At 45.9% G+C, this 16,634-nt stretch overlaps 1 protein-coding gene across 1 annotated transcript; it reads right to left on the bottom strand.

Annotated features, from left to right (window-relative positions):
* Window positions 1-1,330: 1,330 nt before the first annotated feature.
* On the bottom strand, window positions 1,331-14,561 carry c6 (complement component 6). Its single transcript, XM_064309039.1, has 18 exons — window positions 14,412-14,561; window positions 13,015-13,250; window positions 11,346-11,502; window positions 10,901-11,045; window positions 10,253-10,394; window positions 9,685-9,823; window positions 8,961-9,170; window positions 7,688-7,928; window positions 7,123-7,245; window positions 6,230-6,396; window positions 5,622-5,847; window positions 5,045-5,213; window positions 4,651-4,765; window positions 4,317-4,449; window positions 3,520-3,714; window positions 3,062-3,149; window positions 2,525-2,766; window positions 1,331-1,950 (listed from the first exon to the last, which is right to left on the bottom strand). The coding sequence occupies exons 2-18, from the start codon at window positions 13,158-13,160 to the stop codon at window positions 1,778-1,780; spliced, it is 2,811 nt and encodes a 936-aa protein (XP_064165109.1). The 5' UTR covers window positions 13,161-13,250; window positions 14,412-14,561; the 3' UTR covers window positions 1,331-1,777.
* Between the last annotated feature and the right edge of the window lie 2,073 nt (window positions 14,562-16,634).

Here is a 16,634-nt window from a genome sequence, read left to right as displayed (position 1 = left end):
GTGTGGCTTGCCCAATGAGCTTCCTTTAAAGTCTAAGATAATATAACATTTGATTGTTATGCTGAAAAGTCTCTACCCTTGTTCATCCATATATACGTGGTAATATGGAAATGCACAAACATAGCATGTAATCATAAATATAGAAATAATGAATTTGTGAAACACAAAGAGACGAATCAACACTGACCAAGTGGTCAAACTTTCCCCCACCCCCAGAGACTGACTGTGACCATCTAATAAGACTGACTGTGACCGTCTGACAGAATAATGAGTGGTGTGGAAATTAGGAGCCTCTACACACACACACACACACACAGAAAAACGCCCTTTTATTGTATAAATGTGCCTGTCCCAAACCCCAGAGGTCAGGGGTAAGGGGTTTAAATTATGCACATTCGCAAACAGTAGGGCAGGGGTGCACAACTCCGGTCCTGGGGGGCTGGTGTGCATTCTGGTTTCTGTTCCAACCAATTACCTTAGTTTTAGTTTTTTGACAGCTCTGTAAACTAGGCTGGTTAACTCCTGGACTTGAGCACAGTAAACTCTTTAGGATACGCTTGCAGTGTGCAGCTGTAGCTGGTGCTTATGCAATTTCTCAGATCAAGATATGATTGAGCTAATTGAATAATTAAGAAGAGAAGTTGGCACAAAACCCTGAAACATATCGGCCCTTTGTTGTGCACCCCTGCAGTAAGGGGTTCCTGGGTGTCCTGGCCAAATTCCCAACCTGGCTTTCACAATCCGCCACCTGATCATCTGCCACTTTAATTGCAAAAAAAAAATCATTCTCACCCTGTCCACCTCAGCTGATGTGTGGTGGGCGTTCTGGAACAAAATGGCTGCCCTGCACCACCCAGGTGGGTGCTACACATCGGTGGTGGCTGAGGTCGGCTTCCCTATCCTCATTACTGTAAAGTGCTTTGAGTTTTGAGAAAAGGCGCTATATAAATGTAAGGAATAATGATATTGATCAGGGCCCTCGTTTTTCTGTACACAGGTCCTGTTCAGTATGCTCAAAGTTATTTGGTGGAATTCTAACAAACATGTTTTTATCACAGTATCCTACTTTTGTGGTGTTCACCGGTAATCACACAAAAATAAATTGCCAGCTAAAACTAAAATCATTGATGCTTTCATATTAAAGTGCATAACAGATTTCGAAACATTGATGGATAGGAAAATGTTTTCTATTGTTGTTTCGAGTTTGAAAAGACGTTGAGACTTTAGTCAATATATTATGTGTAAAACAAATGCACTTCTATGTGAGAATTGGTCTGTGAAAATGTCATTTAGGTTGCTGTGGAATAATAAAATAGTATCTACTCCAATGTGTGATATCAAATTTAAGGGTATTTATTGGCACAAAAAAAATCATTCACTTTACAACCATTTTTACAATTTCTGATATGTTATTCAAATTTATTTAATACACGATGTGGGTTTATTAGTTAATCACCATGCAATCACCATGTTAAATTCTATATAATGCACTGTAACGATCTGCTGCTCTTATCCTGTTAGGTTCTTAATCTTTTATTTGTATCTTTTATGCTCTTATGTGTTTCTTATGTGTCCTTATGTGTTTATTTTATACTTTGTGTATTGTTGTGTACTATGTCACGCCATGTGAGCCAAAGGCAATTTTCCTCTCCGTGTGGACAAATAAAGTTGTATTGTATTGTATTGTTATCCACAGTCTTTCGAATGGTAAAAGGCAATCCAGATGTGTGCTAGGGACGGGCTTCTGTCAATGCCAAACCCAACCCAAGGCAGACGTCTAACAAGACCCTTCGTGGACGATGTCAAACTCAATCCTGGCGCATTTCATGGCGGCCATGAAGCAGAGGTTCATGGTCTTCCTGCTCCTGGTCTTCAGGACCTCCAGACAGAAGGTGTGCTGTCCGTCCTTGGGACAGTCACGCGGCAGCTTGCACTCGCAGTGCTTTGAGTCTGTGGGACAGAAGCACAGGAGGACAGGTTGTTCATTTGTGTAAGAAAGGATACAGGGATACAATAGTGTATAGGGACAACATAGCTCAGGAGGTAAGAGCGTTTGTTTGGCAGTTGGAGGGTTGCCGGTTCAATCCCCCTCCCTGGGCGTGTCTAAGTATCCCTGAGCAAGACACCTAACCCCTAATTGCTCTGGTGAATGCGAGGAATCAATTGTAAAGCGCTTTGGATAAAAGTGCTATATAAATGCAGTCCGTTTACGATTTACCATGTATATAGCCTGAGATGAAAGATTCTGTGAATTTGAACACGACTAACAAAACTCACTGATAACAGAGTAGGGCTCTTTTTACATCCTGAAATTAATGAAGCTATCATGTTAGTGTGCTGACCGAGCCTCCCCCTCTTCCTTCCTCCACATATTACTACTACTACTTCTGCTACTAGCACTGTTACTACTCCTACAATAACTACTACTGCTGCTACTACTACTTCTACGACTACAACTACTACAATACTACTACTACTACTACTAATAAGAAAAATAAATAAATAATAATAATAATCATAATACCAGGGCAGGTCTCCCACTCATAGCAGGTGTCAGGCCCACAGGGGTTCTGGTCCACACTGCGGTTGGCCACACTCGCTCGGAAGCGGGCCCACTCCAGCTGGTCCTGAACCCCATCACAGGCCTCAGTGCTCAGGAAGAAGAGCGGGTCTCCACGGCACTGGCCAGCGTGGAAGGCACAGGCCGACTTCATCACAGCTCTGCCAGTCGCTGCGTCCAGTACGCAGAGGTCCGCTCTGTATGGACTACATTTCCCAGCAAACCATGTTTCATGCACAGTAACATCCTCAGCCACGGGAAACATTAGCAATGCTCAGCTATCAAGGGGAAGGGGGCACAAAAATAGTACACACTGACAAAACAAGCTAAATGGTGCAAACACAAGAGTGTGTGCATGTGTGTATTGTGTGGGTATGTGTGTGTGTATGTGTGCGAGTGCGCGTGTGTGTGTGGGTGTGTTTGCACGTATGCATGTGGTGTGTGTGTGTGTGTGTGTTGTATGTGCGTGTATGCGTGTGTGTGTGCGTTTCTGTCCCTCACCTGCACTCCTCCTGTGGGATACACACGCACTGGGAGCCGTCTTTCTTCTCCCCTCTCTTGCAGCTGCTGTCGGGGACGAACGGACGCTCTGTGTGACACAGCGGGAGCGCTGTTATCAATCGCACCGCGGCTGTAAATCCACAGCGCACACCGTGACGAAGCAAGCACAGCCCTACAGGCCACTCAGAGCACAATGCCCACGGTGATGTCACTCAAACCGAGACAAAATACTGCTTTGACTAACCAATCGTAAATGAGAATCATAATGCAACGGGAAGCTGTGGATAATCTGAGGGCATCCGAGTGCCGCAGTTACGATCAGAATGAATCTGAAACGTGAATTATAAACCTTTGCCAAGGAAGTGACACAACCCTTTACCAGTCTGCTAACCCCGCAGTGTTCAAGAGTGGCGGCGGTGGAGGCCGCTGTAGGCGGAGCTTAAATAGGCGCCTCCTACCGTTCTCACAGCGTATGTCCGCGGGCAGGGGCGGGTCCCAGGTGAGGCCCGCCCCGCAGGTGTAGTAGCGGCGTCCCGACAGCACCGTGCCCGGGGCCGCGCAGCTCAGCGCCACCGTGTCCCCGATCCCGTACTCCTCCTTCTGCGGCTGCGCCGCGACGTCGTCGGGGAGGGACGGCTTCGCGCAGACTTTCTCTGCGCGACGGAAAGCGCGGCGTCAGCGCGAGCTGCATTTATTTCATAACCAGCGTGGATGATTTATTTATTAACGTTTTTTTTTTTTGTTCAACCCTGAGACGTATGCAGTGCAAATCAAACTAATCGTTGAAATGGGCAGATTAGCTCTGGAGTTGCTGGAAGCGGATCTTCTGCACACGCCAGCCCAGTGTTCAGGCCACAGAGGGCCTGGTGCTTTGCAGGATTTACTTAATTTTTTAAAAGACAAAATATTTACCCAGAATTCTGTGCAATTATGGGCACTTTAAAACTGATTTAAGGTAAGATTTAAGGAGAAGAAGCTAAAATGGATAGTTCTGAAGCTGGTTCCATTTTGTATGATTTCTCCATTTTGTCAAAGTATTTCAATTTTAAAATGACAAAATATTTACCCATAATTTTGTACAATGGTCAAATTTAGAGAGAAGAAGCTAAAATGGATAAATCTGAAGCTGGTTCCATTTACACCAGAAGCTCCAAGTGCTAACTGGGCTTCGAAATCCCAAAACGTTAATCGTGTGAATGTGCAGCCCAACATGTCTGGCCCCCTCTGCCCCACCCCCTACCCCCCCCCCCCTTACTGATGCACACTGCCTGCAGCTCGCTCCACTTCCCCTCCGGCAGGCAGCGGAGGTACTGGTATCCCTCCATCTTGTACTGGGTGAAACACAGCACCTCCTCCTGCTCCCCAAAATCATAGCGCTTCTTATCCAGCTGCAGGGGAGGGAGGGAGGGGGAAAGAGGGGGCCAGACAAGAGAGAGAGAGAGAGAGAGTGGAGTGGAAAAGGCAAGAGAGAGAGCGTTATCCTCATGAGACTTAATTTTAGAAAATGAGGCCCAGTGGGAAGATTATGGCTAATATGGCCCTCCGCCCTTCAGGTGCAGTAGCAAGCTGAGGCCCTCTGCCTTCCTCACCCTCAGGTAGCTGTTCGCTGGCGGCCTGGGTTTGCGGCATCCAGGTGAGCTAGGCTCCAGCTCCTCCTGATCAACCTCTTTCTCCATCTCATCATCACTGATACACACATCCTGCCTGCAGAGAGATGGCAGAGTAACACGTATTTATACACACATACACATGTACACATGCACACGCACACAGACACACACACATACATGAACTCACACCACACACACACACTAACACACAGAAAGTCTTCCTGCGGTAAAAGCTATATTGTGAGCTGGAACAATTTTCATTGCAGCTGGAAAATTGTGGTTTGACTGTACGTAGTTAAATAAACATTGTAAAAACATCACCACAGCCTTGTGCAATCTTACTACAACGTCATCACTGCTGAAAAAGACGCACTTTTGGAAGATGGACACATAGCACCCCTCCTCCTGCCTGTTGCTTCCTTGACACGGCTTCCCGCCACGGAGAGGGGCGGGGTTGTTGCACTCTCGAACCCGGTGCCTCCTCATGGAGGAGTCGCATTCACTCCAAGGTCCCCAGCAGCTCCAGCGTCCGTCTACTGCGTCTGAAAGAGGAAAATAGATGTGGCAGGAGTCACACTGAATCAGGAGCAGATGTAGGCCTATGTAAACGCATCAAGAGTCACACTGAATCCAGAGCAGACGTATGTAAACACACCAGAAGTCACGGTGAATCCAGGGGAAAAGTAAGTTAATGTACCAGGAGTCACACTGAATCCAGTGCAGACTTATGTGAACACACCAGGAGTCACACTGAATCCAGAGCAGACGTATGTGAACACACCAGGAGTCACACTGAATCCAGAGCAGACGTATGTAAACACACCAGGAGTCACACTGAATCCAGAGCTGAAATATGTTGACACAATAGGAGTTGTATGTATGTGCGTGTGTGAGTTTGAGAGAAAGAAAGAAAGCGATCACTGTACATACAGGGAGAGGAGCAGGTTTACCAGAAGTGTAGTCTGGAGCGCGTTTCTCACAGTTGGACCCGTAGGTGCCAGTCTGACAGACACACAGACACTCGGTCCTGGACAGAACAGGCCGGGCGTTGTTGGGACAGGGGGCGCACTTGCAGGAGTCCACCTCTTCCATGTACTCCAACAGCGCCCTCTCCAGGTGCCTCCTTTTAGTGACCGCGCAGGGAAACCCTCTCACCAGGTTCAGGATGGGCAACAGCTGACCCATGCACAGAAAACATTGTCTCAGCTTCGAGGTGGCATCGTATCAAGGTGGAGATACAGTAACATCATTTCAGTGAAAACTCAACGTAATTTCGACTCAAACAAAGTCCCTTTGATCCACTCACAGGAATGTTCTCAACTCAAAAGAACTATTACATTCAAAAAATATTTTTCAACAAAAATTTGTTGAACTTATGTAGTCTTTACCTCACACACTTCAAAAGGGATTGTTTATTTTGTATTTTAGGGTGTTGGAGATAATCAACCCAAACTCTGAAAGGATGATGCTGCTTATGCTTATGCTGCTGAAAGGATGATGCTGCTCTAGAATGGTCCCCATTGGCTATGTCATTCTCTACAACAATATGATTGGTTACCTCATACTCTACTATGGCAGGGTTGTCTTTGGTTGACTCCAACCAGTCTTTATAGGTGGTGCTGTCAGGGAGGGCTCCCTGTCTTTCCCAGGCTAAGGCAGCTGCATATTCGGCCCTCCCCCCCTTCACCATGGAGATGGACTTCTCTGACGCCTTCACGAAGGACCCTGAGGAGACGAGCAGAAGCTCTGAACTCTGAACTCCATCCTAACAGACAGCAAACACAGCATGTGGAGTCACAGTCAGACCTCTGGGCTCTGGTCCTGAGGGTCAAAGGTCAGTGTGGAATAGTCATCAGAGCTCTGGGCTCTGGTCCTGAGGGTCAAAAGTCAGTGTGGAATAGTCATCAGAGCTCTGGACTCTGGTCCTGAGGGTCAAAGGTCAGTGTGGAGTTACAGTCAGAGCTCTGGGCTCTGGTCCTGAGGGTCAAAGGTCAGTGTGGAATAGTCATCAGAGCTCTGGGCTCTGGTCTGAGGTCAAGGTCAGTGTGGAATAGTCATCAGAGCTCTGGACTCTGGTCCTGAGGGTCAAAGGTCAGTGTGGAGTTACAGTCAGAGCTCTGGGCTCTGGTCCTGAGGGTCAAAGGTCAGTGTGGAATAGTCATCAGAGCTCTGGGCTCTGGTCCTGAGGGTCAAAGGTCAGTGTGGAATAGTCATCAGAGCTCTGGACTCTGGTCCTGAGGGTCAAAGGTCAGTGTGGAATAGTCATCAGAGCTCTGGACTCTGGTCCTGAGGGTCAAAGGTCAGTGTGGAATAGTCATCAGAGCTCTGGACTCTGGTCCTGAGGGTCAAAGGTTAGTGTGGGGTAGCGGTCAATGTTCTTGACTTTGAAACCTCGCCAGTGCAAAGTAAAAGGTAATTCTACAAAAACGGTAAAAAAACATTCACACATACCTTCATATTTTTCAGACATTGTATTTTTACTGCACGTATTGACCCGTCTTGATGAAGAAAAGAACAGGATGGAAAACGAGCTTCCTGACTGGATGCAGTTGTTGGCCACCTCATCCGTCACACCTGGAAGGCAGAGAGAGAGGGGGGAACTCGGCACACACACCACCGCAGCACATAAACTTCTTTTCACTTTCATTTCTGAACTACAACCTTACCTGAGTGAATCTGCCTTTTGCAAAGTGCCAATTATAGCTTTTGTAAATGGACGGCATTTATATAGCGCTTTTATCCAAAGCGCTTTACAATTGATGCCTCTCATTCACCCATTCACACACCAACGGTGAAAGGCTGCCATGCAAGGTACCAATCAGCTCGTTGGGAGAAATTAGGGGTTGGGTGTCTTGCTCAGGGACACTTCGACACGCCGAGGGCAGGGGATTGAACCGGCAACCCTCCGACTGCCAGACAACCGCTCTTACCTCTTAAGCTATGTCACCCCACATGTTTTGTAGAAACATGAAGAGCAAATCTGATGAATGAAAAAGCAGACGTCGAGCTGTCGTACCTGAATTCTTCAGTTCCTCTCGGTCATACTGGTAGAGGAGGTCGTAGACCCCCCCTAGCGTGCCTGATCCAAAGTAGTGCGTCCCAAACACCTGGAAGACCTGCCTGTACATGGCATAGCTGTAATCCAGGGGCAGATCGTTCAGAAAGCCCAGGAAGGGAAGAGACATGTAGAGGTTCGACTGCTTCGTCCTGAACGTCGACACAGCCGCTACCTGGTGGACGCGGAAGAATTTGGAATCCTGTGGGGAGCAAAGAGAGAACGGTGAGATAGGTGGATATAGGTCAAGTTATTAGAGGCAATGAGTCTGAAAGTTTTGATGGAGAAAAACTGTGGTGCGTCATTGCTGTGTATCATCCAGTGATTCAGAAGACAACCCTATAAATGTAATGCTACCTTTTCCTAATCATGAGCTTTGTACCTAATCATGAGCTTTGTTCTTTATGACATTTTCAGTTCTCTCTTGTTCAGCAGTCTTTGTGTATTTAATTAAAAAACACATTTCCAATGTGTAAAAATGCACGTTACTCACGAATACAAAGCACCGTCTATAAGACTTTAATTAAAACTTGCTAAATTTAGGCTTGTCATTAAAAGTATTGATATCAAAATGAGGCCAAGTTACAACAAACAATATTGGCTACCTTAGCTCACACAAGCTAAATTAAACAAGCTCTACTCCAAAGCAGCACTATGCAATGTTTCCTGAATTATCCTAAATTGGTCCTGTGTTTTCATCCTACCATCTGAAGAAAAGGCGATCGTCAAATTCAGAAAGAAATCATGAAATTCACTCGTTTGCTCAGAGTACATTTATTAGGTGGCGGGAAGTTAATGATGTGAGATGGTGAGCAGCTGAAATGGCGAATAGCCGAGACAGTGAATAGGGACAGATGGTGAATAGGGACAGATGGTAAATAGTTGAGATGGTGAATAGGGACAGATGGTGAATAGGGACAGATGGTAAATAGTTGAGATGGTGAATAGGGACAGATGGTGAATAGGGACAGATGGTGAATTGGGTCAGATGGTGAATAGGGACAGATGGTGAATAGGGTCAGATGGTGAATAGGGACAGATGCTGAATAGGGTCAGATGGTGAATATCTGAGTTGCTGAATAGGGACAGATGCTGAATAGGGTCAGATGGTGAATAGGGACAGATGCTGAATAGGGACAGATGGTGAATAGGGACAGATGGTGAATAGGGACAGACGGTGAATAGGGTCAGATGGTGAATAGGGACAGACGGTGAATAGGGTCAGATGACCTGCCTTCTTCTGCGAGGCCTTGACTGTGGAGCGGAAGGAGCTGGAGCTGCGGGACTGGTGATAGCGGCTCACGGAAAACAGGATGGGGATGAAGATGGTGATCCCGGAGCTGGAGGTACTGGGGCCCTGGGCACCGGCCGTGCCTGATGTCAGCTCCACCGGCTCACTCTCTACTTCCCCCTCCTGCTCTTTGAAGTCCTCCAGCAACTCCACCTGCAGGTGACACGATGTTTAGATGGAGTTTCGCCTGAAGCAGTGAATTCCAGAACATGCCTGATAATGTGCGCATTTCCAAACGGTCACAACGCTATTGATTGCATTAAAGTGAGATCCTCGCCATGTCACCAAATGTTAAGTTTGTGTGCATGTGTGAGTGTGTGTGTGTGTGTGTGTGCATGTGTCTATGTGTGTATGATGAGCGTGTGCATGTGTGTGTTTGTGTATGTGTGCGTGTATTTATGTGTGTGTGCACGTGTGTGTGTGTGTGTGTGCATGTGTCTATGTATGTGTGTGCATGTGCATGTGTTTATGTGCGTATGTGTGTGTGTGTGTGTGTGTGTGTGTGCACGTGTGTGTGTAGGTGCACGTGTGTGTGTGCATCAGTGTGTGTATGTGTGTATGTGTGTGTGTGTGTGTGTGTGTGTGTGTAGGTGCACGTGTGTACATTGGTGTGTGTATGTGTGTATGTGTGTGCGTGCAGGCAAATACAGCCACGCGTTCCTCGTACCTTGAGCTGGACGCTTTCGATGTTCGCCGGGACACGGTACGACTTCCTGTCCTCCCGGCTGCGGTTCGTGACGCACTCGTCGCCCAGGAAGGAGCTGTCGAGAACGGCGGCCCGCATCTGCTCGGCGACGGCGTCGAACCTGCGTCACCGCAACGCTCTGATCACTCGCCCGCGACCCGCGACCGCTCTGGACGCGCGTGGAACCCAACCGCTCAAAATAAACTCCGTAAGCATTCGTTACAGGGGGGAGGTAATACACTCTGAACTCTCATTACATCACATTACCGGCATTTAGCAGACTTTTTTTGTTGTTTTTTGTTTTTAACATTGCATCCATTTATACAGCTGGATATATACTGGAGCAATGCAGGCTAAGTACGTTGCGCAAGGGCACAACGGCAGCATCCTACTCGGGAATCAAACCTGCTGACCTTAAGGTTACAAGACCAGCTCAGTACAGTTAGCAAGGTACGGCGACACTGATCGCCGGTCCTGCTGCTCTGCCGACGGCTCGGGACCGCTGATCGTCCCTGACCGCAGACTGACCGCCGCGGACGTCATGTCTCACCCGTTCGCCATGAGGTCAGCGCCAGGGATGATCTCATAGGTGCGCACGCAGACTTTCTTGATCCGACCGCAGTGTCTCTCGTCGGAATTGTCCCCGCAGTCGTTCTGCGAGTTGCACTTCAGTTTGGGGTCGATGCAGCGACCTGGAAAAGGGGAGGAGTCTCGTGACTGACGATTTCACCCCACTGGAGCGGTGTGCATGTGCGTGTGTGTGTGTGAGTATGTGTGAGTGCGAGAGTATGTGTGAGAGTATGTGAGTATAGTGAGTGCATGTGCATGTGTGAGTATGTGTGTGGGTATGTGATGAGCGTGAGAGTATGTGTGTGAATGTGTGTGTGTGTGTGTGTGTGTGTGTGTGTGTGAGTATGTGTGTGAGTGTGTGTGTGTGTGTGTGTGAGTGTGTGAGTATGCGTGTGTGTGTGAGTGGGTGAGTATGTGTGTGAGTGTGTGAGTGTGTGAATATGCGTGTGTGTGTGAGTGGGTGAGTATGTGTGTGAATGTGTGTGTGTGTGTGTGTGTGTGTGAGTATGTGTGTGAGTGTGCGTGTGTGTGTGTGAGTGTGTGAGTATGCATGTGTGTGTGAGTGGGTGAGTATGTGTGTGAATGTGTGTGTGTGTGTGTGTGTGTGTGTGTGTGTGTGAGTGTGTACCGTTGTCACACTCGAATCGGTTCTTGCAGTTCACGCGCTCTATCTGGCACTCAGTGCTAGGGTGACACGCCCGCTCCTCCATCAGCGTTCCACTGCAGTCCACGCCCCCAAACTGGGCTGGCTTCACCAATGACCGTGTCCGAAACTGAGAAAGAGAGACAGACAGAGAGAGACTTACTTAGAGGCAGACTTATTGTCATGAGAATTTGATTTAGAAAATGGAAGATGGAAGGATGGAGAGGCAGACTGAATGTTATCAATATTATCAATATTTTAATCTATATTTTTTATTATCTATATTTTATTTGTGTCTGTGTGTGTACGTGTATGTCTGTGTGCATGTGTACAATCGTGTGCATGTATGTGTGTGCGTGCGTGCTCGTGTGTGCGTGTGTGCCTGCGTACAATCGTGTGCATGTGTGTGTGTGTGTGTGTGTGTGTTCACCTGTTTCTTGGCGCAGGGGGAGCACTGGGACCAGGGTCCGTACTCGGTCAGCCGACAGTGAAGAGGACACGCCTCCACGTTGCAGGCCCGGCTCTCCTGCTTCTCACAGAGCTGCTCGCACATGTTCTTCCAGTAATACGCGTCGTACGTGATGCTCCTGCACACAGAAGCCGCTGTCACTCGTGACATCCACCCGGCCTAATACAGAGAGCGCCGTGCTGAGCTCACGTCGCTGTGCGAATTAACGGCAAAGGCGAGAGCTACTCGTGTGAACCCTGGGATTTCGGTGGCCCTAAGCGTTTTGGGGGGGGGGAGTTGGATCGCTGGGTGAAATCCAAAATCCTTCTTACATTACATTGTTATGAAATGTTCGGTTGCCATTCCATTTAAAATTTATACCGCTAGTTCCGCAATAGGGGATGAATAACGTAATTACGAAAATAACGTTATTTACCTCAGATAAACATTGGATCGTGTGGCCCCCCCTAGCGGTTGTGGCCCTAAACAACTGCATAGACCGTTTATGCCACGGGCCGGCCCTGGTCTGAACTGCATGGCAATATGAAGATGATTTAGTGAGGTCTGTGGGTATTTTGAGGGTACTTTGGGCAAGCATGTGATTTTATGATAACCATTTGGTAGGGGCTATGTGGTAGGGATGTATCTGAATCCGAATACTGTATTCGGGAAAGCACGAATAATGCGATGGAAACAGATATTTCTTCCCTCTGTTCCGAGTTTGCTGCAATCTAAGTCTCGACTGAAACACACCAGAGAAAAGGACAAAGCTATTGAGCTAACCCAAATTATCTGCTAAAAACAGAATATGTACAGAATTATTTGAAGAAGATTTCAATTCTGTTATATCAGACTTGCCAAATACATGGCGTGACTTTGTTGAAGGATCTTCAGCGCATATGTTTGGATTCGCTGTTATCGAACAGAGATGTACTCGCTTGCTTGCCTACAGTATTTGGTAAAAGTTTAATTTTTCAAGCGTGGCCAACGGTATGCAGTCTGCTATCAAATAAAAACAGAAAAATGGCCAGAAGAAGCAATGGTTATGATTGTTTGACCGTTACAATTAATACAATCATTTTCCCCAAATAGTGGCGAACTGATGCGGGTCTGTGGAAAAGTTGGCCTCCGTTAATGTTTTCCGGTGCACGTTTCAGACCACGCCTGGCCAAAACACTTGGATTGGTGGAAGGTTGCCTCCTTCGTTTATGCCTAGAACATAGACATATATGTGATGGCCATTTGGTAAGGGGTATGTGGTAATATGAGAGTGATTTAGTTAAACATGTGGTATTATGATGGCCATTTGGTAAGGGGTATGTGGTAATATGAGGGTGATTTAGTTAAGCATGTGGTATTATGATGCACATTTGGTAAGGGGTATGTGGTAATATGAGAGTGATTTAGTTAAGCATGTGGTATTATGATGCACATTTGGTAAGGGGTATGTGGTAATATGAGAGTGATTTAGTTAAGCATGTGGTATTATGATGGCCATTTGGTAGGGGGTTTGTGGTGATATGAGAGTGATTTCGTTAAGCATGTATTATTAGGATGGCCGTTTTGTAGGGGGCATACGGTAAAATGAGTGATTCGGTATGCGCCCGTGGCGTCACCATGGCGATGTGGCGCACGGTTAGCGCCGGCGTACCTGTGGCGGCTCTGCGTGCCGTAGTTGCAGGTTTTGGAGCAGGCGGTCCACGCGCTCCAGGGGTAGTGGTCGCAGAAGCACCCCAGGCCGAGGCCCGGGGCGCAGAGGAAGGCCAGCAGGGCGAGGGCGGGACCTGCCGGTGACATCACGTGACCCTACGCGTGCCGAGGAGTGGAGGTTCTCAAACGGGACCAATCAGAGTGGACACAGCGGCCAGCAGGCAACAGGAACAACACCTAAATGACAGAGGTACGCATCATGGAATAGGAACTCTGAGATAGGGATTATGGGAAATGTAGTGCAGGAATAGCTCAGACGATTGTATGTTGTAATAATTTGCATTTGTGCATATGACTTTTATTTTGTTGATTACAAATTTGATTAATATAATCAACAAAGTCTTGCATATCAGACAGTGTGCATATATTACATTCAGGTAAATGCAAAAGTATTGGGACAGTCCTGGCAAACTGGTTGTTTTTCCTCTTGTATTTCAAATCAAACAACAATTTGAGGCAAACAAAGAAGAATAAATGAATCTATAAGAGGGAGGAGGGAGGACACAGAGCATGGCATTCCCTTTCTAAATCCTATTTCCCTTCATTCTCTCATTTTGTTATCATCTTTTCTTGGGTGGCCTAATGTTCAAAATAAATTAAAATTACTCACAAGACAGGAAACCACTTTAAATGCAGATGTGGTTTTCCACATTGAGAAATTCTGATCATTCTGTGCAATTATTAAAACATATTTAATCTCCTGATCCATGCATGCATTTTGTAATTGCTTGGCAGCACATATTTAAGGATCAATGCTTCAATATCATATAATTATTTTATTTTTAGTTAAAACACAAAAGCCTAACCAGGGAAAGGGGTTTGGGGAAATGAGCCTCAAAAATAATCAGCAGTGTTGTAGCAGTGTTAAGTTGTATTTTCCCCCACAAATAAAGTAACATAATAATTATTTCAGTGTTCTTAATTGAAAAATTAAAGTGTCAGGACAATCACTGTGTCAAGAGAATAATAAGCTCTGATATTGAAACTTACTCTTGAAGATTGCCGTCTATTGCATTTGAATTAACAATTTAAGTAAGCAAAACAAATTAACAAAACAATTTGATCAAAGTCTACATCAAATTTAGTGGAAAATAAATTGCCATTGTTTGGTAACTATTAAATATGCTAACGAACATATCTTTTGATTATAAATTCTTATTTTCCCTAATACGGTTCCTCTATTTGTGATGTCACTGCAAGTTAAAGAAAGTTTATCATTGATACAGTTTCCGGGTTAAATTGCTAGACTGGAATAGCACAGAAGCTGAATGCTGAACAAATGACATTGGAAAAACTACAAGCTAAGCACCAAGAAATGTTACTTAGTTACTTACTCACAAGCTGGGTGGCTGGAGAATGGCTCCCTCTTGTCAGCTGGCGGCTGGTGTTTCTCAAGAATGTTGTGCTGTTCTGTGTGCGCGTGTGCGTAGTCAGTGTTTATGTGGTGTGTGTGTGTGTGTGTGTGTGTGTGTGTGCACGCGCCCGTGTGTCCTGCTCAGTAGTTAGGCCTATGAGGACGTGGGTAGGGTTACAGCGTTTTTCTTGAATGCATCCCAACGTGAAAGACAGATGCCAGCGCACCTGGTGCACAACGTTCTTATAACATGGCCACAACGTTGAAGCAACATTACAGACCGGAAACTCACACTGGCATGATGTGAATGTCAGAATACACATAAACATGCAAATACATGGAATATACGCACACACACACACACGCAAATACATGGAATACACACACACACACACACGCAAATACATGGAATACACACACACACAGACGCTCACACATGCACACGCACATGTGCACACACACACACACACACACACACATGCAAATACATGGAATACACACACACACACTGACAGACGCAGTGCGCGCGCACACACACACGGATGCACACACACCCACACACACACATACACACACATGCACACGCACTCACACACAAACACACACACAGACGCTCACACATGCACACGCACATGCGCACACACACACACACACACACACCCCATGTGAGTCTCTCAGGGGGTCCTCATTAAGTAGTTAAGTTCTGAAAAAATTTTAAGTGTCATTGAAAGTATTATTTTATATTTCTATAATCAGTACGTTACACTTATAGATAAACCTTCAAGCCTGTGCCTCGTCTGCTCTTCACATCCCCAAAACCTCATGACGTTCTTCATTGTACTACTTTGTTCCCTCTATATAATCCCTCTACTTTGTTCCTATAGTACTTCTAGCACTTACATTTCACTTTGTATCATTATCTTCATGTTGTAGCTTGTCATGCCTTCTAGTTTGACTTAGCATAGGTCAGGTCAGAGAGTAATGACATTGCCTCTCTGATATGACCTCATTATAGAGTAATGTTTACTGTGTGAACTGGACGTAATGCGTTCATGGCTATGAACAGCTGTTACATAATGAGTGTCGTGCCTTATCGGACCTGTGTCTTGTAGCTGTTCCTTCAGACCTTTGGTGCGTTACATTACATTTATGGAAAATAAATGTAATGTAATGTAACGTAGAATATACACCACATCAAAGTCTGCAGCCTGTGTAAAGGCGGGGTTCTGATTTTTGGGGGTATGCCATGGAATATGTTTGGAGCATGTTCGGTGCACGTCTTGGCTAAAGAAATTCTATGAAACACACCCTGCACAACAGGTATAGGTACATCTCAACGCTGTTCATAATTTACATTTTCTTATTTTACATCATTTAGGAAAGCGGGAAATTTAGGAAATTTTACTAAAGCTGAAAAGCATAAAATAAGCCTAATAAAGCAACCTTTTAAAACTAGGACTGTCTCCTTAAGAGGTTTGGGGCCTAGATCTGAACCCCACCTTTCCTTACATAATGGTTTCTTCCTCTTACTGGAAAAGGGGGTGGGGGTGGGGGGTCTGTGAAGGGTCTTTTCCTGTAACCATCTCAGAACTGGGAGCGATCCCAGATCCTTCTGACCTTTCGCTGACCTCTGCAGCCTGCTGGCAGTTTTTGGGAGGTTGAAGATGAGGGCGAGACGGAAGCTGGAAATGGTGTTGTGTACAGAACACATTGTTCTCCCCTCTCTCTAGAGGGTGAGAGCATTTCTCTGCACTGCTTAATAAACAAATACAAATCACTAGTTTGTACATACAGTAGTCCCCCGTATTAACAGGTCAACAGAAAATGATTTAATATGTTCACGTACGCACACATCTGAATGCGTGCTGTTTTAAGAACCATGTACAGCTTCAGTACTACATTGTGTTTAATCTACCTTCATTCAACTCGAACCTTACACTTCTAAACAATTGTATGACAAAAGTTGTATGGTCTATAGGACCCACACTTTCGAAACATCTGTGAGTAATTTATTTTTGTTATAATCTACTTGCACAGGAGCAACAGGGGCTGCAATATGCCAAATTTATAGTGCATCTGAATGTTTCTTAAAATGTCGAGTAGTATTCCTGCGAAAAGTTTTGAGCATTGGTATATTTGTTATCACTCAAATAATAAATGCTCAGCTTATTTTTGCCTTTTTTCACAGCAATTTAACATGCCAGTAA

The sequence above is a fragment of the Anguilla rostrata genome, chromosome 14, assembly GCF_018555375.3.
Source record: "Anguilla rostrata isolate EN2019 chromosome 14, ASM1855537v3, whole genome shotgun sequence".
NCBI lineage: Eukaryota > Metazoa > Chordata > Actinopteri > Anguilliformes > Anguillidae > Anguilla > Anguilla rostrata.
This window is presented reverse-complemented; position numbering and strand designations above follow the sequence as displayed.

What these genes read in the sequence shown, in the direction of transcription:
- c6 (XM_064309039.1), bottom strand. Translation starts at nt 13,160, where the DNA reads ATGTCACCGGCAGGTCCCGCCCTCGCCCTGCTGGCCTTCCTCTGCGCC. An exon ending in GGCACGCAGAGCCGCCACAG is followed by an intron (nt 11,503 to 13,014) that starts GTACGCCGGCGC and finishes TTCTGTGTGCAG; the next exon opens with GAGCATCACGTACGACGCGT. An exon ending in GCTGACCTCATGGCGAACGG is followed by an intron (nt 9,824 to 10,252) that starts GTGAGACATGAC and finishes GCGGTGACGCAG; the next exon opens with GTTCGACGCCGTCGCCGAGC.